Below are 23,612 nucleotides of genomic sequence, written 5' to 3'. Positions count from 1 at the left end.
AGGTAGTCACACTGTAATATTAAGCTTGATCGTTATACAAATTATCACGAATCATACGCTGGTAATTTTTTTCAATATTGATGTTTTGAAAGAAGAATAAATTCGTTAAAACTGTAACAGTCCCGTGCTGAAGCCTGAGTTACTGGAAACAATTCAAGTGATGGTAGGGACTCATTCTATGTTTTTTTCATTAATGCCCTAAGTGGAAACTGTCCTTAACTTCCTTATCCAAAAACTTTCCCGAGCAAGTCTGTCGGCCCTTGACCAACTCTCGTTGTGGTCTATGTTAGTGATGGTAAGGTTTTTGAGATCAGCTTGGGCGTGCCCAGGTGATCTCAAGTGACGACTTACGGGGAGGTCGGGCTTGCAGGTGTAGTCACTTCGATGACCATTCATGCGTTTGTTGAATGGCTGTTTTGTCTCGTCAAAATACTGCATGCCGCATCGACACTGAAGAAGGTATACAACATTCTGGGTTTTGCAAGTTACATTGCAATATATAGTGTATACGGACCCTGTGGAGTAGCAAGTAAATGTTTGAGTGTTCAGTATTTGTTGGCAAGTCAGACATCGTCTGTTACCACACGACTTGCATCATCCTGCAGTTGAAGAGCTTTTATAAGGGGAGACATCAGCTCTCACAAATAAGTCTTTCAGACTTGCTGGTCTCAAGACAGCTACGACAGGAGGTTTGGGAAAGATCTTGGATAATAATGGATGTTTGGCAATAATCTGCCAATTGGCATGGATCAAACCGGTGAGATTAGTAAAGGCGGGGTTGTAAATTAAAACAAACGGAACTATTTCGCTTCGCCTTTTCTATTTGTACTGTAATAGGTCATTGCACCTGCTATTGTTAGCACGCGCGAACCCCTTATCTATGTCCCATTTCTTATAACCTCGTTTGGTCAAACATCCGCGAAGTTCCTGTAATCGTTTAGTGACAGCCTCCTCAGAGGAGTAAATCCGCTTCACTCTGAGAAATTGACTGTGCGGGATACTTTTTGTAGTGTTTGGGGTGACAGTTTTGTTTATCTGTAGGTTTACATGTCTGTTGATATGACACCGTCCTTTATAGATGTAGTTGTGTCCAAGAAAGATATTTAAGAGTCGGAAATTTCATATGTAAATTTTATTGACTTAATAAAAGCTCTTCAACTGCAGGATGGTGCAATATTGAAAAAAATTACGAGCGTATTGATTCGTGATAATTTGAATAACGATCAAGATTACTATTACAGTGTGACAAAAAATGTCAAGATAAGAACAATTTGACATCTTACTGATGAAGGATATTAGTTATTTATATTTAACATTTGTTCGTGATTTTTTTATTTTTTTTTTTGTGATGTTGTACCCTTTTAGACTTGCTTATTATTTTGTAGTGTACTGTTTCATAATTATATGACCCATCGCCCCGTAAGATTTATCGTTGGCTATTATTCAGACATTATATATATATATATATATATATATATTGTTCAGTCTAGGTGGCCCAGTGGTCTAGAGCGATGGACACAGTGCATGCGGTGTTGTCCTCGACATCCCAATAGCATGAGTTCGAATCTATCATTTCACAGAATCAATATTTATGTATAGAAGTTTTAACTCTTGAAAACCATCTTATTGGCTACGAAAAACAAGCTTAAAATTTTATCGAAACTTTTTCTTAATAACCAGAAATTGACTTAAAGTTACTAATTCAAACAACCCTCGTCATAATCAAATCAAAACAAACAGTACTTATAGAACAACATGTAAAAAGATGCAATCTTGATAATGTCATACGAGCATATATTGAAACATTTTTGATAGGTGGTGCAATATTTTGTTTCTCCTGTTACCATGTTCAAAAGAAATTTCGGGTTATTTAGAAAAAGTGTCGATAAAATTTTAAGCTTGTTTTTCGTAGCCAATAAGATGGTTTTCAAGAGTTAAAACTTCTATATATATAAATATTCATTCTGTGAAGTGATAGATTATTTGTCATTTTTCCATGCTGTACTGAAAAATGCCTCTAAAAATTGGTTTTCAAAGGTTATGAAAATAACCATTAGTAATGCAGGTCTAAGACAGCAATTCATAATGTTCGGCATTTTTTCTCTTTTTCTAACAAACCCAAGATCAAGTAATTTCCTGGCATGTTGGTTTACTTTTGTCTTTATTTTATTGGTAACAGAAACGTACGTTAATGATATATCACCAGATTAAGTTCTATCCTGTTACCTTTTTGTGTATCCTGTTACTGGTAACAGTATTGCATCTGCAAATGCTAAATTGCACAAATTTAAGACGTTACAACCTTTAGACGAGTTCAAACAACGAAACATTTCATTAGGTGTACAACTATATGTAATTTTAAACTTTTTAAAGACGTTTCTGGTCCATGTAACACTTATCAATTCAAAATTTTAAAAAGTTTTCAAATTTTAGTTTTTTGGAATTTTGAACAAAGTTTTAAAATATCAAAATTCGAAAATTTTAGAAATTTGAAAATTTTCACCAAATAATTAAAATTTTAAAACTCTAAAAATCATTTTAAAATTTAATAGTTTAGATATTTGATCAAACTTTAAAAGTTTTAAACTTTACGTGCAGTTTTGATTATTTCCCTTTTTGAAAGTTTGATATTTTTGAATTTTGATTAAGATATTAAGATAGAAAACGGGTGAAAAGATGGGTACCTGTAAAGTGCAAAACGGAAGAAACGCGAAACAAAAGAAACGAAACAAAATGAAATGAACAGTTACTGTTACTTTAAAGATAATGTATAAAATAAAACAAGAGGTAATCAGTTGTAAGCGGTGAAAAATTTAATAAAAAAATAAATATTTCTCAAAAGCGAAGAATTCATTTTAGTACAAGATACACAGCTCTGGTTATGATCATTCTTAGTTAGGAATAAAAAAAAGCACGAAATGTATGAAATCATTTTTAATTACAAAAAAAAAATAAAAAAATTATTGGTTCAATACACGTGTATTCCCTCAAATTTGATTTCAGATTTTGCTGTTTTGATTAATTACGACTTCTTACTATCTGCAAGGTAAATCTAGAAAAGCGCTTCGGACGCATGCAATTTTTAACGTGTTGTTTTCATTATTTATCGCGATTGCATGAATATCATATATAGCCTTTTATCATTGATTTTAATATTAAGTATTGGTACGGTAGGAATACTGAATCCATGGTGTCGCAATGAACGTTGTGCTAGCCTCGAAAGTGGGAGGTTGTTGGTATCCTTTCTACACTGCTACCCGCCATACACACTGAATTTAAGAATTAATTTATAGATCAAATATGAGTAGCTTGAAGCCAGGATAATATTAAAAAGTAGAACTTTTCCCTCCAACTCAGCGTGCTGGTCTTGTAAAAGCTGAATAAATTTTTTATATTTTAAAACTGATCAAATTCCAAAAAATTGAAATTTGCAAACTTTTTAAACTTTTGAATTGATAAGTGTTACACGGACCGTTTCTGTCTACTATTGTCTATCCTGTTACTGTAGCCATAGCAACCATAGTAACAGGATAGTCAAATTACTTTATTTTTGAATGCTGTTGTGAAATAACTACTCCCTTTGATAATGTTTTTTTCTGTTGTGATTTTGGTTTCCAACACGTAATTGCACTTTTTACAAGTATAATATTGATGTAATTGATAAATATGCTGGTAACAGCATAGACATGACAAAAAGGTACCCACTATATTTTTTCACTAAATGTCTTGACATTTTTTTCTCTACACTGTTATACAAGAAACGTGCTGTGTTAAATGTTCAGCTAACGGTTACTTTGCGCTTTTGAAATCAACACTGAATAATTCAATATTCATAGGGAGAACAATTTAACGATTAAATTAAGTAATAATAATAATAATAAAATCTTTATTTAGAGAGAGTAACTCATTTGGATTACACTAATTTTCATTAAGGCTATCTTAATACAATTTTTTAATATTTACAATAAAACAAAACAATACAACTCAGAGGCGGATCCAGCCATTTAAAAAAGGGGGCGGGGGTTCCTAACACAGGATAAAGGGGGGTTCCAACTATATGTCCCCATTCAAATGCATTGATCGTCCGAAAAAGGGGGGTTCCAACCCCCGGACCCCCCCCCCCCCCCCCCTTGGATCCGCCACTGCAAATTCAATAATAATGATAAATAAAGATGCAATACAAATTAAATACAATAAACAATTATTATATGGCATTACAGTACTAATATCATGGTAATGTTGAAAGTAAATAGATTTGTATTTATGTATAAATTCTGATACTGTGTTTGATTTTTTAATTGTATTAGGAGGAGCATACTTTTGGTCCACTGTACGAGAAATTGGACTTATATACAACTCTGTATTTGGTTTTGGAATTATAAAATTATCTGAAGACAAAAATCTCGTATTGTATTTTTGGTTTGCAGAAACTGATAAAATAAAACTGGACATGTATACTGGAGCTAAGCCATATTTTGCCTTATACATAGTAATGATTTATGATAATGTATTCTTTGTGTAATCGACACAATGTTACATTCGTGAAATAATTCGCTTGGAGGTTTGGTGTAATCATGTTCGTCTAAAATTATTCTTGTTGCCCTCTTTTGCAGTTTTAGTAAACTATCTAATAGAAAGTTATTACAGTGTCCCCATATTGAACAACAATAATCTAAGTGAGGTAAAACGTAAGCGTTATAGAACATTTGTGTAGCTTTGTGATTTAAGTATTTCTTTATCCTTTTTAGTAAAGCTAAAGAAGAGTTAACTTTTTTTTTATTATATAATCAATATGAGATGACCAAGATAGAGATGCATCAACAAAAATACCTAGAACCTTTTCACAAGTACTTTCTTTAATTTGTTGTCCATTTATGGCAAGATTAATGTTTTCATTTGATGTAACAGAAAGTTTCTATTTAGAGCCAATACATATAGTTTTCGTTTTAGATACATTTACGGCCATTTTATTGTCATCACACCAGCGAAAAATATCTTGTAAAACTGTATTAAGTTTTTGACTGATGCAACTTTTGTTTTGTCCAATGACTGATATGGTGCTATCATTGGCAAATAAATCGGAGTTATGATTAGGATTAGATAAATGAAGATCATTTATAAAAATTAAAAACAACACAGGTCCTACAACGGATCCTTGAAGTACACCCGTTTTTTGTTTTTGTATGTCTGAAAATGAGTTTGAAATAGATACCATCTGATATCTGTCAGCCAAATATGACGTAAACCAACGTAGCGAAATATAAGCAAATTTGTATTTGTTTAATTTTTGAATAAGCAGTTCATGATTGAGAAGATCAAAGGCTTTTGCTAGATCTAGAAACACTGCCCCAACAAGATCGCCATCATCAATAGTTTTAAGCCATTTATCCAATAAAGCTGTTAACGCAGTTTGACAAGAATAGTTTGCGCGAAAGCCTGACTGCATTCTATACAATAAGTTGTATTTATTAAGATAATTTACTAAGTGTGTTTTCACATGTTTTCAAGGATTTTAGAAATGAGTGGTAAAATTACAATTGGTCTGTAATTAAAAAACATCCTGTTTTGACTTTGGTCTCATAAACTGGTATGACTTTTGACGGTTTAAATGAAGATGGAAAAATACATTTTTTAATACTTAAGTTAAAAATGTGACAAAGTGGTAGTGAAATAGCATGAGAATACATCTTTAAAAATTTTGCACTTATGGTATCAAGACCTGTTGCTTTTGATTCGTCTAGTGCTTTTAGTTGTAAAAACACAAAAACATTACTCACAAGTGGTATAGAAAAATACACGTTATCTGGTACATGACCCGATATGAGATCATCAAGTTTGTTAAAACAACAATTGTTGATGTTTTGATTTATATTAAGATTATCTGTGATATTTGTGAAATAAGCATTAAAAACATCAGCAATGCTTTTTGGATCTATGATTTCCTTTTTGTTACAATCACTTATGATTTTAATACTGGGATGATTGTCAGTTCCGCTGACAGTATGTAGTTGCTTCCATAATTTACTACTGTTGCCCTTTCTATGTTCTATGATATTGGTATACTAATTTTGTTTAGAGTTTTCGATGAGATATTTGACTTTGTTTCTCCAGATTCTATAACTATACAATGGTTTACTTTAAAAATTTATACATTTTGACTTGGATGGAGAGTTGTCTCATTGGCACTCATACCACATCTTCTTATATCTATATCTTTTTTCCTATGATAAAAATCACGTTTACTCATGCTATCTAGAATTTCATCATTCATCCACTCATTTTGATACAAACGTTTTACTCTCTTTTTAATGAGTGCAGCATGATGATTTAATACTTCAGTAAAAATATTCAAAAATGACAACAATGCTTCTTCGGGGTCATCAATTTCTAATACACTATCAAATGAACACTGTGATATATGATTGATAAAATCATTTTTATTAAAATGTTTAGTAGACCTGAACGTAATATATTCGTGAATTTTCGTTTTCTATTTTACCCCTCTTTTGTGAGAAATGCATACTGGATAGTGGTCACTGATAGAATACTTTGGAACAGAAATAAAATGAATATTATCTGGTTCATTACTATAAATATGGTCTACCAAAGTGAAAGTTGGTTGTGTGACTCGAGTGGGAACTGAAACTATTTGAGACAAGTTAAAAATGTTTTTCAAATGGGACCATTTAGCTGGAATTTTGCTCGACGCCAAATCAATATAAAAGTCACCCAAAATAATTATATCCTTATCTTCAATATCAACATTTGTCAATATTGATTCAAAGTTTGTAATCCACTCTGCATTACTATTTGGTAGTCTATATATGGTACCAAGTAAAATAGGTTTTTGATGAACAAAAATAATTTCGACCCAAATTGACTCTATATCATCCTTTTCCAAATCATATCGTCTTATTGTGGTTAACATGTTAGAAATATAAATTAAAAACATACCCCAGATTTTCCAATTCTGTCTTTTCTGTTTGTATCATAACCCTTAATATCTATTTCTTTATTTTGGACAGAATTTGACAAAAATGTTTCACTTAAACACAGCACATCTGTGTGTTAGATTTTGATAGCAAATATTTAATTTCGGAAAACTTTGGCAATATATGATTTATGTTTAAGTGACATATATTAAGTGACTTGTGTGGAAATATAAAAGGGTTTGTAAAAGGAGATGATTTGGAGTTAGATAAATGGAATATGTGTTGCAGTACATAAATACATAATAACAATACTGATAAGATTTCCAAAAATAAAGATACATTTTCTGGTAGTATGAAAGGTATTGTGAAAATCCTTTACCTCCAGTACGCTTGACTGAACACATTTTGTTGTTGAGTTGTTGTGTTGAATGGTATAAATCTCCTCCCTGTTGACCTCATCGAAAAGCGGTAACAGAATGTACATGAACTTCATATACGCAGATTAAATTTAGTTTGTAGAAAAATGTTACATATAATCATCAAGAAGCTGCGATTTTTCGTTAGAGTTATTATTAACATTCAAAAAAAAAAAGTCTTTTTTGCAGATATCAAGGCAATCAGAAAATAGGAAAAAAATCCTTTGAAATGTGTTACCCTGACACTGTACGCACATAAATTACGCAAAAATCGGACTTAAATATATTCTAATCTTATCAAAATAGATCTAAATCATGTTTATTATTAATGTTCTGACTACTTACAACTGCATTTTCTATTAGAAATACAAAAAAAAATAGCATAGGTGTACTGAAAAAAAACTGTTGCCTTTATTTATCGATAATTCATTCTTACAAAATAATTCGGTATTTTTATTGTGACTTCTTTTTACAATAACTATTTCAATGTCATTTTGCTTGACAATGTTTTTATAAAAATTGTGTGTATTTAATGTATATTGTGTATCTTGAACTGAGATAAAAACATATCAACTATTTTTTTATAATGTAAACCATTTTACAGTATCCATAGGAGTCATCATTTTTTTTAATGTTGGAGACGGCAAAATAGCATATATCTATTTTGCTGGTTCCGGCAAATTAGCCACTGCCTTTATCTTTCTATTGGTGTTTTTCAACTTGTCTGCTCTATTATTTTCTATTGTATTTGATAGGGACAGATATTTAGCCTCGCAACAATCAACCTATGAACTCTTCCAAAAAAGGTAATTAACATGCGAATATATATATAGTGCAACACTTTTTCTTCACGAATCATCGGTGTTAACGTCCCAATTCAGACCAGTCGAGGCTGCGAATTCATACGTCCCGCACAGCCAAAAAACGCGCACATGGCCCGGGTTTTACTACAGGTCGGAAGAAGACAAAACATTACGTTTGATTTGTCAGTTTTTATGGACCCCCCCCCCCCCTTTTTTTTTAATTTGTTTTGGAGTTTGGTATTTCTGTTATACTTAATTACCATATTTAAATACATTTGTACCTCATCCTGAGGAATCTTTTTCTTTCGGTCGAAAGATTATCCGGGTAACTGGTTAGGTAAAAATATTCACATATTATAAGTTATATGGTTCGCTACTGACCCCCTACGGATCCATAGAGGGTTAGTAAAATCCATAGGGGGTGAGGCTGAAGGCCGAATCTTCTATGGATTTTATTCACCCTCTATGGTCCGTAGGGGGTCAGTAGTGAACCGTATAACGAATTTATCGCACGCGGGACTTTTTCTGCTGCGTTTTGTAGAAAAATAAACAATGAAACACAACAACATTAATAGATGACGTCATGAACCCCCTATGACTAACCCCCTACGGATCCATAAGGGGTCACCACGTGACGGCATTAAACCAATCATAACGTGATAAATTACCCGCGGTGCGATAAATAGATTTAAAGGTTAATAACCTTAGTGTTTCTGAAGTGAACGATTCTTTAAAAAAAAAACTCATCTATCAAAAACATTGTTTTGTAATGCATATCTCTAGTATGTGTTCTTATCAGAGGATGTGGGTGGGAGTTTACAGAATAGAGAATAATGGGCACCACTGTCCAAGGTTGGGGGGGGGGGGGGTTGAGAGGGCTCACAAACATGTTTGACCCCGCCACATTCTTTATGTGCCTGTCTCAAGTCAGGAGCCTGTAGTTCAGTGGTTGTCGTTGGTTCATGTTTGTCGTATTTGTTTTTTGTTTTTCGTAAACTGTTTTGTTATAAATTAAGGCGTTAGTTTTCTCAATTGAATTGTTTCATATTTTCATGTCGGGGCCTATTATAGCCGACCTTACGGTATGGTTTTTTGTCATTGTCGAAGGCCTTACGGTTGCCTATAATTGCTTACATCACTTCATTTGAACTTTGGTGGATAGTTGTCTCATTGGCAATCATACCACATCTCCCTATTTTTATAACAAATATAAAGAGTAGAGAAAAATGGACCACAAAATAAAGAATAGAGAATAATGGGCAAAAAATTTAAAGAATAGAGAAAAATGGCCTAAGAAATGAAAGAATGTGTCTCTTTATGATATTTCTACTAAAAAACTATAATTCACCTTACATCATATTTATGGTGTTTGTCATACGTATGTGTTCTCTGTAAGTCACTTCTTCAAGTAAATTATCTAGCTCAAAAGTTATTACTAGTATGTGTTCTCGAGTGTCTATCTAAATAACCACTCTCACTGAACCCTCTACCACATACATCACATTTATAAGGTTTTTCACCATTATATGTTCTCATATGTCTCTTTTTAAGTCACTACTCCCAAAAAATATTTTACCACATACATAACATTCATTGAGTTAATCACCTGTATGTGTTTTCATGTGAATCTGTAAACTACCATTCTGACTAAACCCTTTACCACATACATCACATGCATGGGGTTTATCACCTGTATGTGTTGTCATGTGAATCTGTAAACTACCATTCTGACTAAAGCCTTTGCCACATACATCACAGACATGAGGTTTATCGCCTGTATGTGTTCTCATGTGAATCTGTAAATCACTATACCGATTAAATCCTTTACCACATACACCACAGTCATGAATTTTATCGCCTGTATGTGTTCTCATATGAATCTGTAAATTATAATGCTGAATAAACCCCTTACCACATACATCACAGTCATGAGGTTTATCTCCAGTATGTATTCTAATGTGTCTTTTTAACTCGCCACGTCCAATAAATGCTTTACCACATACATCACATTTATGGGGTTTATCACCTGTATGTCTTCTCATGTGAATCTGCAATTTACTAGGATGACTAAATCGTTAGCCACATACATCACAGTCATTTATTTTATCACCTGTGCTTGTATTGCATGTATGTGTACTCATGTGAATCCGTAAATGTCCTTGCTGACTAAACCCTTTACCACATACATCACATACATGGAGTTTATCACCTGTATGTGTTCTCATGTGAATCCGTAAATTACCATGCTGACTAAACCCTTTACCACATACATCACATGCATAGGGTTTATCGCCTGTATGCGTTCTCATGTGCATCTGTAAACCACCATGATGTCTAAACCCTTTTCCACATACATCACAGTCATGACGGTTTCCACCAGTGTGTGTTCTCGTGTGTTTCTTCAAGTCTCCACCTTTACTAAATTCTCTGGCACAAACATCACATTTATGCAGTGTATCACCAGGCTGTTTTCTGGGGTGTCTCTGTAGGGTTTCGTTGGTTGTGACTAAATCCTCTACCTCATGCATCATATTATAATAAGGATTTTTCTCAAGTTTAAACGAAGGTGAAGTAAAATAAAATAATATCGTTTTACGAGAAATACAAATATTCGAATGATCGATAGATAAAATGTTTACAATGGTCACATTGGTCCGGAATCGTTTATATATTTCGATGTCAACGTGTAGTGAATTCTGATGGTAATGAAATTTGTTTCTCAGTCGTTGCTAGTATGTTTTGATAACATTTGATCTTCCTGGTTCTTTAAAAGGTTAATATTTGTCTGCAGGATACATTTATCAGATTAATTGGAGTAATGGTCACTTTAAATTTTGCCAGTAGTCACTTCTTTTATTGTTTAATTCATCATACGACAATTTGTCCAAATGTCACATGTATACAATTGTCAAAGATGATTGTAAAACAAAATGTACAGAATATATTTGTCTGTAACTATGTTATAAAATTTTGTTTCCTGTCTAATTTTTAGGCTTTTTTCTCTTTTGGTTTTGAGATAAATTTCGTCTTTCTTCAGACCTACTCGCAGTTGATTAGCAGTGAGATACATAAATTGCTCTTGTTGATAAATGTTATTATATTGAAGTATGGTTTTGATAAAAAAACATCCCATTTTTTTCCAAAAAAGGGGACAAAATTCTCAATTATATTTGATGCATGGACTACTACATTCATATTCAATAAACACTTTGATAAAAAAGTAAGACACTTAGGTAAGAACATTCTTATTTGAGTAGCCTATTAACAAGTGAGAACTGGTATTAATGGGAAGAGTCCGAGTCATATTGGTCACTATTATTATCCATAGGCAACATTTCATTGTGTATCGTATATGTTACTACCAGTCCATGTTGAACTCAGTGAAATAGCGCAACGGTTTGGACAAAAGCTTTGTGTTTTCTTTCCTATCAATAGATAGACTGAATTCAATTAAGTAAAGCAGAAGTCAATATAGCAAGTTTGGTTCTGTTATAGGATCTTATAGGTATACTGAACCACTAATTCGGACCAGATCAGACATTAGTACATATTTAAAACAAAATAGTTTCTAGGTATAGCTGTCACTTTGTCAATAAGTAAAATATTTCGGTAACTTTGGTATCAAATGAAAGCTTACAGACTTGGGATCACTGAAGAACCCTTGTTAAAAGATTCCTTTGAAGAAAAAATACTTTAAATAGGAGAGCATACATGTGTATTTGCACTGTTGCTCAAATCAGAACTATCGGTTATTGTACTCCGAAAACCAGTACGCTCTAATATGCTGCATTTTCCGCCGGCTCATGTCAGAATAAGGTATAGTTTCGACATGGAAAGACTATCACTTTATTTGAACTTAAGTCAAAATAATTATGGACGATTGAAGTTGCAGACGGTTGTTCATAAAAAGCAAGGATTTGTATAGTGATACCAGAGACATACAGGGGCGGATCCAGCTATTTTTAAAAGGTGGTTCCATGCAACCCAGGATAAAGGGGGGTTCCAACTATATGTCCCCATTCAAATGCATTGATCGTCAAAAAAGGGGGGTTCCAACCCCCGGACCCCCTCTGGATCCGCTACTGACATATAATACAACACAATTATATGTCTCTGGTGATTCACTACTAGTATTCAAATCCTTGTAAAAAGCAATGGGGCTATGAATTAGTGGTTTAATTCCTTGTAGTACAAAAGTATATATGAAAAATTACGCTTTTATGCTGTAGAAATATGCTATTTTGCCGGCTTTTTAATCAAGATGTTTTAATCAGAGCCGGCTACATATCATATTTTCTATTTTGCCGCCGGGCACCGTCGGCAATAGTCCGAGATTACTCTGACGTCCAACGGCTGTTTTGCCAGACAAGCTGGGGCCGTGGGTCCGTCAGAGTAATCTCGGACTACGTCGGCAAATAACCACTGCCTATAATATATATATAGACCTAAAAATTGTGATAAATTTAATATGTAATTATGTAGGAAGTCTCCCAAATTTAGCAGATGCATTTTTTCCAGTGAGCTTCCTTGGCAAAAATTGCAAATCAATATAAAATGTATCTTTGAATTCTCCGCCTATGATAGGTCGTTAATAATCTTTAGAGTTATCTTTCTTGGGAAATCTTAACATTTTTTGTCAGACGGTTGACAATCTTCATTAGAATCTTGTGTGAGTAAAATGTATTTATTGGTAATTTCTGTGTAAACTGTATATAATGGTTACAGTTTTTAAATTGAAAAGTTTACTAAATTGTCCATTTTATGATATTTACCTTTCGTTTTCAATGTATTGCTTCCAATCGACAAGAATGAACTGCGACTCCGGCACTTGACACTTTGATTTCATACATTACATTTTTATTTATGGATTGAGGTACACAGATTATAATTGCACTGAAAGCATACCAATGCTTGTCTATTTTTTTTTAAAACAATGTTAATACTTGGACAAACTTGTACACACAAATCATCATCCAAGATAAAACAAGGTAAATATATTATATGTACACGAAAAGTATGGAACACAAATAGTGACATTAATGATAAAATAAAATCCAATATTTTCGAGACATTACAATAGAAAAGTGTATTTATTGTTTGACTAAATAAATATAATCTGCATGTGTAGCTATAAATTTTGAAAAAAATGCCATGTTGCTTGCAATAAAATGTTAATTTTTTGTATCATCAGTACTGCTTGTCAATACCTTCAGAATCAGTTAACCACCCCCTCCTCCATAAAAAAAATACACTACAACAAATAAACATACATTTATACATGGCATATATAATTAAAAAAAAAACGACAACTGCCTTTTCTGGGCCAGACCAATCTCACTGTTACAACAACAGTCATTTTTTTCTCTGAAAATCAAGTACACATACTTTTTCTGAAACAACATTATCAGCTGATCAAGATTCCTCTGTCAACAGCAGCTTTATCTGCAGATTCAGGTCACAGTGTCAATATTCTTTTTCTATAGATGCAGCTCAATGGGTCAAAGAACAGCTTTTTTTTCCGAAGATCTCAGCTTAATGGATAAACAACATTTTTCCTGATATTTAGACTTAGTTTAAAACCTCTATGAGTACATATGTGTTTGTTTTTTGGAAATGGAAAATTTAAGAGAAATATCCCTCATTACTGAACAAATTATATATAAAGAGTTGAATTGTAGTGAAAATCTTGAACTCTCTCTCACTGGTGAAAAATGTTACAGATGTGATCTATGTGGCAAAGAGTTCACTAAGCCTAGCTACTTAAAGTTACATTACCCTACGCATACTGGATACAAACGTTATAAGTGTGAAGAATGTGGCAAAATGTTCACTCAAAAAGGAACGCTACAAAAACACATGGTAATCCACACTGGTGAAAAACAATTTAATTGTGGCATTTGTGATAAAGTGTTTACACAAATTAGTAATTTGAATGCACATTTAAAATCCCATTCAGGTGACAAACCTTATAAATGTCAAGAATGTGGAAAAGCATTTGGCCAAAAAGGAAACCTAAAAAGACACCTTGAAACCCATACAAACGAAAGGCATTATAAGTGTAATCTGTGCGATAAAGAGTTTACTCAGAATCACAGCTTGAAGAGACATTTAAAAACACATACCGGAGAAAAATCTCATAAATGTGAAACGTGCGGGAAAGCATTCAGTCAGAGTGGACATCTACAAATACACCAAAGACAACATACGGGTGAGAAACCATATCCGTGTGGTATCTGTGGTAAAGAATTTAGATTGGCTGAAAACCTTAAGATGCATACAACAACGCATACTGGTGAAAAACCATATTCTTGTGAAGTATGTGGGAAACAATTTGGTCAGAAAAATTCTAAAACAAGGCACATGAGCATCCATACTGGTGAGAAACCATACAAATGTGTGATATGTGGGCACAGTTTTAATCAGCATCATAGTTTGAGGTCTCATTTAAGAATACATACGGGTGAAAAACCTTATAAATGTGATATGTGTGATAAGGCATTTCGCAATCGTCACAACTTGACAAATCATTATGCTATACACACGGGTGAAAAATCCTTTTCGTGTGGTGTGTGTGGTAAAGAATTTCGCCTAAGTCAGCATGTACAGAGGCATATTAATAGAGTGCATGTGAATATACATCAAAATAGAAATTAGAATAAATGCAAGCTTATTGAGTGAAAAATGTCAAGGACAAAAGACAATTGTAACAAAAAACCCAGTAAATTTAGAAATACAAATGGAGGAATTGATTACAGCAAAAATACTACAATTTATGTAAGTTAAGGAAAAGGAGCAGGCTTAATAGTAACAAGTCTGTTAGTCAATCTAGTTAATATGAACACACCTTAAGCCATTATGCTTAGTTCACAGTAAAATTGGTAACAAATTTATGCGTGATACTCAGATGGTTGGTTGTTCTATCTTGGCACTTTGGCTAAAAAATCCTCCACCAATAAAAACTGGCTGCCACAAAGTAGCTCAGCGTCCTTATGAAGGTAAATCCAGAAAACTGCCTCAGACGGACAAAAAGCTTTATTATGAAGGATTATGTTCGTTTTTTTCCACCTGGCCATTATGGACAGTCCATTGATATTTGATCTCTGATTTTGAAAATCTAGTGAATACAAAAACTGAACATACTTTTTACACAGTTTTGTACATTCAATTCTTATGATGATAAAATAGAAATGACATGTAATAAGGATGCCACTGAGGACTGTTTAGAAATTTTGCTCACTCTTTACCCACTTCCGCAGAGGAAGGTGGAAATCCCATAATCCATCTGGCCTGTTGTCATGGTAGCAGACCTTTAATATAACTTGTGAGGGTGTGGGTGTGGATGGGGTGAGGGAGTTCTTCATTTCTAAAACTTTTTGGCTCATTATTCTCTTATTTTTTTTATTTTATTTTGTTGGTACAGACCGTACATTTTCCCTATTCTTTATTTTTTTTGGCCCTTTATTCTGCACTTTTATCCATTATTCTCTATTCTGTAAACCTCATTCAGACATGTACCCCATGTTTTGAACTTACTATTTTCTGTTTTTATTTTATTATGTTGCCCAACAGAGAAACTATAGCAAAAAAATGTATAATAAGTGGGTCTCATTGGGGTCTAAGCGTGACCTGGGATTGCCGATTTTTTGTAAGCGTGACACGTGAAAGTCAAATTATTGTGCCGTGAAAACGGGAAATGAAGTCTAGCGGGACACGGGAAATTACAAAAAAAAAATAGAATTGCTTATGTACATAGTGTAAGCGGGATACGGGAATCTGACAAAACAGTAAGCGGGATCCGGGATCAGAACCCCCCAATGAGACCCCCTAATAACGCATAGTGTTCACTTTTGTAATCTTGCATAGTCATCATTCACATCCTACTTTGTTAATATGCAATTCTTTGTAATTATCTATTTAGAATTCATCTCAACATTCTCAATTTCTTATACAAAACTTGAACTGTTGAAATTGTGCATTTGAATTTTATTTTTTTTATTTAAGTGATTTCATGGCTTCCCCCCCAATATAAAAAAATGGACCTTACCGTTTCTATTTTTATCAATTGTTCAGAAAATTTGCAATGATTCTTATTAAATTTATTTAATTTTTTTATCTCTGATATTTGCGGTTTCCCACACCAAAATATGGACTTCATTTCTTTATTAATCTTTGTAGACAGCAGCTCCCGTACGAAATTATAAGGCGTATTACGCCTGGAAATCTGGCGTAAACCAGGCGTAAGAGGTAGTTACGTGTCCTGATCCAGGCGTAAGGGAACAGGAAACGTAAATTTGTAGTCCTTACGGGCGTAGAAAATATGGTAAACCTGGCGTGAATTGAAATAAGCAAGGCGTAAATTTTCCTACGGGCGTAAAACTGTTGGTATGGCGTAAATCATAAAACCCATAATGCTTTGTTGATAAAGGATCATGGGATTTTTTTTCAAAATTTGACTCTTTGGTATTATTTTGCAAGAGTTGGACTTATGGCAGCTTTAGATATTCAGGGATAATTAAGCTTGTTTTGTGCTTTTTGGAAGAATTTGAAATTGGAATTATGGAATCAAATTGGTTAATGAAAATTGTGAAATAAAAGGAAAGTAATATACATGGTAAAAGATAATTATGTGAGTAACTAAGTTTTTTTTTAACAGTAATTTTGAATTCCGAAAACCTTCATCCTTGGATGATAACATTAAAATCTTTCACATTAAGTTAAATTGCAGTATTATCATTGATATTTTGGTTCAAATGACATTAATTTTCAAAAAAACTTAGTTAAAATGCTGGTTTTATTTCAGGAAGAATTAATTGTCATAATTCTAATTTAAACTTAAACTTATTTGAGCCAGTGTGTGTCTAATATGTATTTATTTATATAGCGTCTTCAATTAATGGTTAATATTTCAAGTTTCATGTCAAACAAGAGAAATTTAAGCAATAGTACAGAAGTTTGTATCAAATACACAAAAGTACACAGCTAGGGTAATACACTGATTTAAAATAAGTGTAGTATTATATGTAAGGATATTACGCCTGGTTTTTTTATTGACCAGGCGTACTCATTTGCATATAACGCCTGGTTTTCTGTGGACAAGGCGTACTCATTTAAATATTACGCATAATTTTACGCCTGGTTTCCGCCTCAGTTACGCTTGGTTTCCGCCTGGTTTACGCCTGGTTGACCCCTGGACATGCATTCCGTAAACACTACAATGACGCCCTGATAGAGTATGATTTCTACGCCTGGTTTCCGTGTCATTTACGGGCGTCCCATTTCGTACAGGAGTGCACACACTTTCCATGGAAGACTTTAGATCTACATTTTAAATTACCTGTGAATCAAGCCTTGTTATACATACCTGCCAACTGTCACTATTTGTGGGGGATTTCCCCTATGGAGGCTCCCAATTGGAAATTTTAAAAGATCAATTTTGTCCACAATTTTAAACAAAACAATCAATTTTACCATGGGTATATGATTGTTAAAGTATGAAGAAGCAAATAAACATCATTAAAATAAATTTGAAGGCCCCTTTAAAGGTTTTGTGGGACAATGAGAGCCATCTTGCATGCTAAACCCCCATGGGCTTTTTGAAATGTTGGCAGGTATGTTGTTATAGCAACAATAAAAACAAGAATGCACATGCTGAAATGTCTCATCTGCTTTACTGATCATGATTGATTTTATGTTGATATAAAAAGAAGATGTGGTATGATTGCCAATGAGACAACTCTCCACCAGAAACCAAATGACACAGAAATTAACAACTATAGGTCACCGTACAGCCTTCAACAATGAGCAAAGCCCATACCGCACAGTCAGCTATAAAAGGTCCCGAAATGACAATGTAAAACAATTCAAACGAGAAAACTAACGGCCTAATTTATGTACAAAAAATGAACGAAAAACAAATATGTAACACATAAACAAACGACAACCACTGAATTACAGGCTCCTGACTTGGGACAGACACATACATACAGAATGTGGCGGGGTTAAACATGTTAGCGGGATCCCAACCCTCCCCCTAACCTGGGACAGTGGTGTAAGTCAGTACAACATAAGAACGAACTATAAAAATCAATTGAAAGAGGCTTAACTCATCAGATGGATAAAAATACAAATACTACAAATACAAGTGGATGTGGCCGGGTACTTGTACATCCAAACAACAAAAAGACACGAAGTACAGATCTGAGAGTACTCGCAGTTACTGACTGCTAGTTCAAAGCCACTAACAACTAATAAAAAAAAATCACGCATCTAAGACTAAATGAGTCTTTTAGAAAAAGGTTTTGCATGTATCATGTGTATTAATACAGAGTCGCAAAAACCTAACATTATCTATGATCCATGATCCCTGCCAGACAGACATGCATACCTTACAATTATTCCATATACCATATATATAGTTGACCTATTGCTAATAGTAAATGAGAAAAGGACCAAACTGCAGAAACCCAACATTGACCAATGAACCATGAAAATGAGGTCAAGGTCAGATGATGCCTCAAAGACAGACGTGTGCACCTTGCAATCATCCAATTCACCAAATAAAGTTGACCTATTGCTTCAAGTATTTGTGAAACATACAAAACACAAGAAAATAGTATTGACTAATGAACCAAGAAAACTAGGTCAAGGTCAAAATAAACCTGCCAGTTTGACATGTACACCTTACAATCATTCCATAGACCAAATAGTTGACCTATGCTTACAGTATCTGAGAAATGGACCTTTTCATGTAACTTTAACCTTGGTCACTGATCCATGAAATAAAGTATAGCGAGGGGAACCTATCTGACAGACATGTTGATCTTGCAAGGATCCCATATATCAAATATAATTATCCTATTACTATAAATTCAGAAATTATAGCATGCATGTATTATTGTGATTTTTAAAACAAAAATAGTTTAATTTTTGCAATTTTAGGAAAAGCTATGTAGAGATATATATTGTATTTGATATCAGAATGCGAGTTCTTATTATTGTTATACTCAAGTAGTCCCATTAATTGCATTAAAGTAAAAACCTCACAATAATTTCTAAATTTACAGTAGTCTCTGTATGCCAAAAAAAAAAGTTTGCTAAGCAATCATTGAACCATGAAAATGAAGTCAAGTACAATGGACAGATGACAAACTTTGTAACATGAGGTATGAATCATCCAGGCCTTCTACCTTTTCAAATATAAGGCTTTATACAAATACTTAACACCATTACCTGATTAGCATCCCCATATCTCTTCTGAGAATTTTGTCACAGATGAGAGATAAGATACAAAGTCAAACTACCTGAGAAGGCAACCTTGTCTTTGAATGCATAATTACACACCATTTTGTGTCGGTATTCAAATATATGAAATAACAAATATCAACTGGTCAAGTAGTTTTGTGTATATTGTCTTTTTTTTTTGTCCATTACAGTCTGATGAGTCAAGCCTTATTCAATTGATTTTTCACTTCACCACTGTCTCGGTTTAGGGGAGGGTTCAACCTTAATAAACATGTTTAACACATCCAGAGTCTTTATATTCCTGTCGACAGTCAGGAACCTGTAATTTATTGGTTTCGGTTTCTTGCCATCTGCCATATTTGTTTAAGCAGAAATAAGGCTGTTTGTTATATCTTCTTATAAATGTGTCTTTTGTTATGGTAGGGGCAGTTTATAGCTTACTTCATACTAAGTTTGTGTTTTGCTCATTGTTGAAGAATGGTGACCTATAGTTGTTTTCATTCTTGTCCTTTGGATTCTGGTAGATAGTTGTCTCATTTACCACCATACTACATGTACTAGATCTCATTAATTTTATGTTGTATACTTTAATATTTGACTTCCAGAATAAACTTTAAGTGCCAACTTTCATTTTCTTGTAAATATTTTTTTTTATCTTTCCAGACAAACTATTGTATTAGAAAAGATCTAAAACATAATAATAAACAATCTTTTATTTTTCAAAATTAATGTTGACAGCTAGCTTTCCAAAATGTCAATGTCATGACCTGTCTGCAACAGCTAGCTTTCCAAAATGTCAATGTCATGACCTGTCTGCAGTAAGGTGAATTCAGTGACAAACTGCTGGTTTAACTCTCCATCTAACTGGTTGATAGCTCTGTAGTGTAAAGTCCCTATATTTTCAGGTTGACCTTTTGGATTGGTCATCTCCATTCTAATGAAATCAAGCCAAAGATCTGAATTAGGTAGAAAGATAATAGTAATCTGGACTAATCTGATTAATTTTAACCCCCACCCCTGTGAAGTATATTATTGTGGATTGATTTATTTTTGGTGGAAACCAATTTTTCATGAATCAAGGAAAAACAAGTGAAACTGTGAGCTACTGCTCACTGATGATACCCCCACCAAAAATTTCGGTAAACAGGAAGTTGTTAGAGTGATGAATCTGAAAACGCATCACACGGTACTATAGCTAACTTATATAAACCCTAAAACCAAATTTCAGAAATCCTTATGATGTAGTTCCTGAGAAAGATGCGACGAAAAATATTCATGGGACGGATGGACGAACAGACAGAGGTAAAACAGTATACCCCCACTTTTTTAAAGCGGGGGTATAATAATTATATTTTTTGTGGATATTTGATTTTGTGGTTTTGCAAAAATCTGTATACCAGTCAATAGAAAATTTGTGCTTCATGAACATTTAAATTCATGGTTCACTTATGCCTCTGTGGGGGTGGGGGAGGGGGCAGTGGGGGCTGGGCACTTCAATACTTAATTGATAGGGGGTGCCATTGGGGTTCTGTTACCCCATCCTTTTCATATAATTTAATCTTAAAAATGTATGCCCTTTTCATGTATTGCATAGGTAAAAATGTACCCTTTTCCCATATTGGTTGGGTTTCTTGTAGTGTGTTGAAAAGTGGAATATTTGAGGCTAAGATTCCTTATGTAATGTTTACTTATGGCGAGACTTTCGGATGTGAAAAAAAAATGGCAGGGCTTTTCATATCACAAGTAATGGAAACTTTATTGACCTTGTCATATATTTCTGATAGTTTCCCCACCTATTCGCATATTTTCAAGCTTGAAAATGTGACCTATTCCAGCGGCACATCCTATCACCTTGTATATAGGAAGTAGCCCCCCTGAGACTTGCCCACAAAATTGATGAAAAATTGGTACCCCAACAATAATAATGAATCTACACACAAGGAGATGATGGGTACAAATCAATGTAACAGCAACACAAATAACCAGAAGACGTCAAGAAGCTGAAGTATTTGAGTTATTTCCCTTGGCCACCATTATTTAGGGACAACAGTTGATATAATTATTTGACTAAACAAATTGAAACATGTGGTAAAAACAAACCTGATAAGATATCCCTCCATCTTAGTAATGAATTAAGCAAGGCTAAAAGAAATAAAACAAATTGTTGGGTAAACATCTTTTTCTAAAGTCTAGCGGACAGTACAACACGTTGAATTAGGCTGATTTATGAAGAATTTTTTGCACTTAGACCTCCTACATGGCAACAAAAGGGAAGTAACACTTGCCCAAATTGTGTCAACAGAAACCAATCTTTAGACAACATATCTAGTTCTTACATGTCCTAACATATGCATGTAGGTATTTTACTCATTATGTAACCTTAAGGCCACTCAATCAAATATAGGTTAATACTATAATGTCATGGTAACTCCAGTTATATTTACTCTCTAATTTAAAGAACAAATTAAATGAAAACTCCTTAATAGCGCCTTGTTCATACATATATTAAGAATTTAACAAAACATCTTCTTATAAGCTGATTATAAATTTGTATCTAATATGTAGGATTTTTTTTTTACTAAACAAAAAAGATTTTGTTACCTGCACTACTGTTCCCAAACTCCATTGTGGCATCTTCATATGCTTTTCTTAATAGTTTAATCTTTGAGGTTGCCTGCAGGAAAATAAAAAAAAAACAATGCTATGATGATGTGATAAAGTAATATAATAAAGCATAAACAATACTGAGTGAAAATGAACCAAAGGAGATGTGGGTTTTATGTCAATGAGACAGCAACCCAACAGAGAAAATATCTTAAAAAATATCTAAAGGGCAACAATTCATTCTTCAACAATAGAAATTGATTTTACAGTCCATGTTAGAAAAATGTTACAAATGTTTAAAAAATAAAAATGTTTTACAAATAAAATACAGTATATAAGGGTCCGCGACACTTTTCACAAAAAATCTTAAGAGTGAAAATACTCGTAAGTCATACACATTTCAGTATAATTTACAATCAATTTTAATCGTAAGATTTTTTGTGAAAAGAGTCGCTGGATAGGGGATCCTGCAATTCTACATTCTTTAAATTGTTAGGTAATTTTTCTCTATTCTTTACATTTTTGCCCATTATTCTCAATTTTTTACATGTTAGCACCCCTTTATTTTCTATCCTTTCATTTTTTCCAATTTTCTGCAGTCTTTGCCCATTATTCTCTTATGCTGTAAACCCCATCCAGACCCTAAGATATGGAAAAGTCCTTTTCAATAATCTTTCTGATTAGGTTATAAACTTGAAAATATAAAAAAGTTCAACAATCTTGGATTCATGTCCTAACAGATGTTAATAGTTTGTTTGAATCAATGATTTTTTATGAATTTGAAGTTTTAACATCAACTTGTAAATTTTATGGATGACAGAAGTTACTATAAATGTATGTTATATCATCAGGTAAAAAAATAAAAAAACCTTACATCATATGAAAATACATAGTACACATATTTCCAGGATCATTTGTGAAAAGTACATGAAAATAAAATGACTTTTTTCCACATACTGTATGTATACTTTACTGACAACCACATCCTATGTTTTTTCTTCAAAAACATGAAAAACTATTTTACATTTGAAGACTTTGCTTTGCTGTATGAAGTGTTTTGCAAATAAGTTGACAATTACCGCAAACGTTACCATTTCACCGCAAATGAGTTAACGGTATTTTGCAACTTTAATGCGGTAATTGGATACAAAGTAACCAATTACCGGAAAAAAGTAAACTTTTACCGCAAAATAGTCACCAACTACCGCTTATGGGTTACCTTGTACCGCAAAAGGGTTACCAAATACCGTTTATTGGTTACTGTTCACCGCAAAAGGGTCATTAAATACCGTCAGTATTTGCGGTATATAGTAACTCTTTTGCGGTATCTGGTAACTAAAATGCGGTATTTGGTAACCTTTTGCGGTAAAAGGTAACCAATAACGGTATTTTGGTAACCATTTTGCCCCGTGAAATAGTCACCAACTAGCGCTTATTGGTTACCATATACCGCAAAAGGTTACCAAGTACCGTTTAATGGTTACTTTTCACCGCAAAAAGGTTACTAAATACCGTCAGTATTTGCGGTATATAGTAACTTACAACGGTATTTGGTAACCTTTTACGGTAAAAGGTAACCAATAAACGGTATTTGGTAACCTTTTGCGGTATGTGGT

General features: G+C 33.4%; 1 protein-coding gene across 1 annotated transcript; it reads left to right on the top strand.

Annotated features, from left to right (window-relative positions):
• Positions 1–12,772: 12,772 nt before the first annotated feature.
• Positions 12,773–15,748, top strand: LOC127710177 (zinc finger protein 239-like). The gene is made up of 2 exons (XM_052215939.1): positions 12,773–12,820; positions 13,635–15,748. The coding sequence occupies exon 2, from the start codon at positions 13,765–13,767 to the stop codon at positions 14,803–14,805; it is 1,041 nt and encodes a 346-aa protein (XP_052071899.1). The 5' UTR covers positions 12,773–12,820; positions 13,635–13,764; the 3' UTR covers positions 14,806–15,748.
• The last annotated feature ends 7,864 nt before the right edge of the window (positions 15,749–23,612 follow it).

Source organism: Mytilus californianus, unplaced genomic scaffold (genome assembly GCF_021869535.1).
Source record: "Mytilus californianus isolate M0D057914Y unplaced genomic scaffold, xbMytCali1.0.p SCAF_7, whole genome shotgun sequence".
In the NCBI taxonomy this organism is placed as follows: domain Eukaryota; kingdom Metazoa; phylum Mollusca; class Bivalvia; order Mytilida; family Mytilidae; genus Mytilus; species Mytilus californianus.
Note: the sequence above shows the minus strand (reverse complement) of the source record. Positions and strands in the feature narration are given on the sequence as shown.

Coding starts and splice junctions, on each gene's coding strand:
- LOC127710177 (XM_052215939.1), top strand. CDS start 13,765: ATGGAAAATTTAAGAGAAATATCCCTCATTACTGAACAAATTATATAT.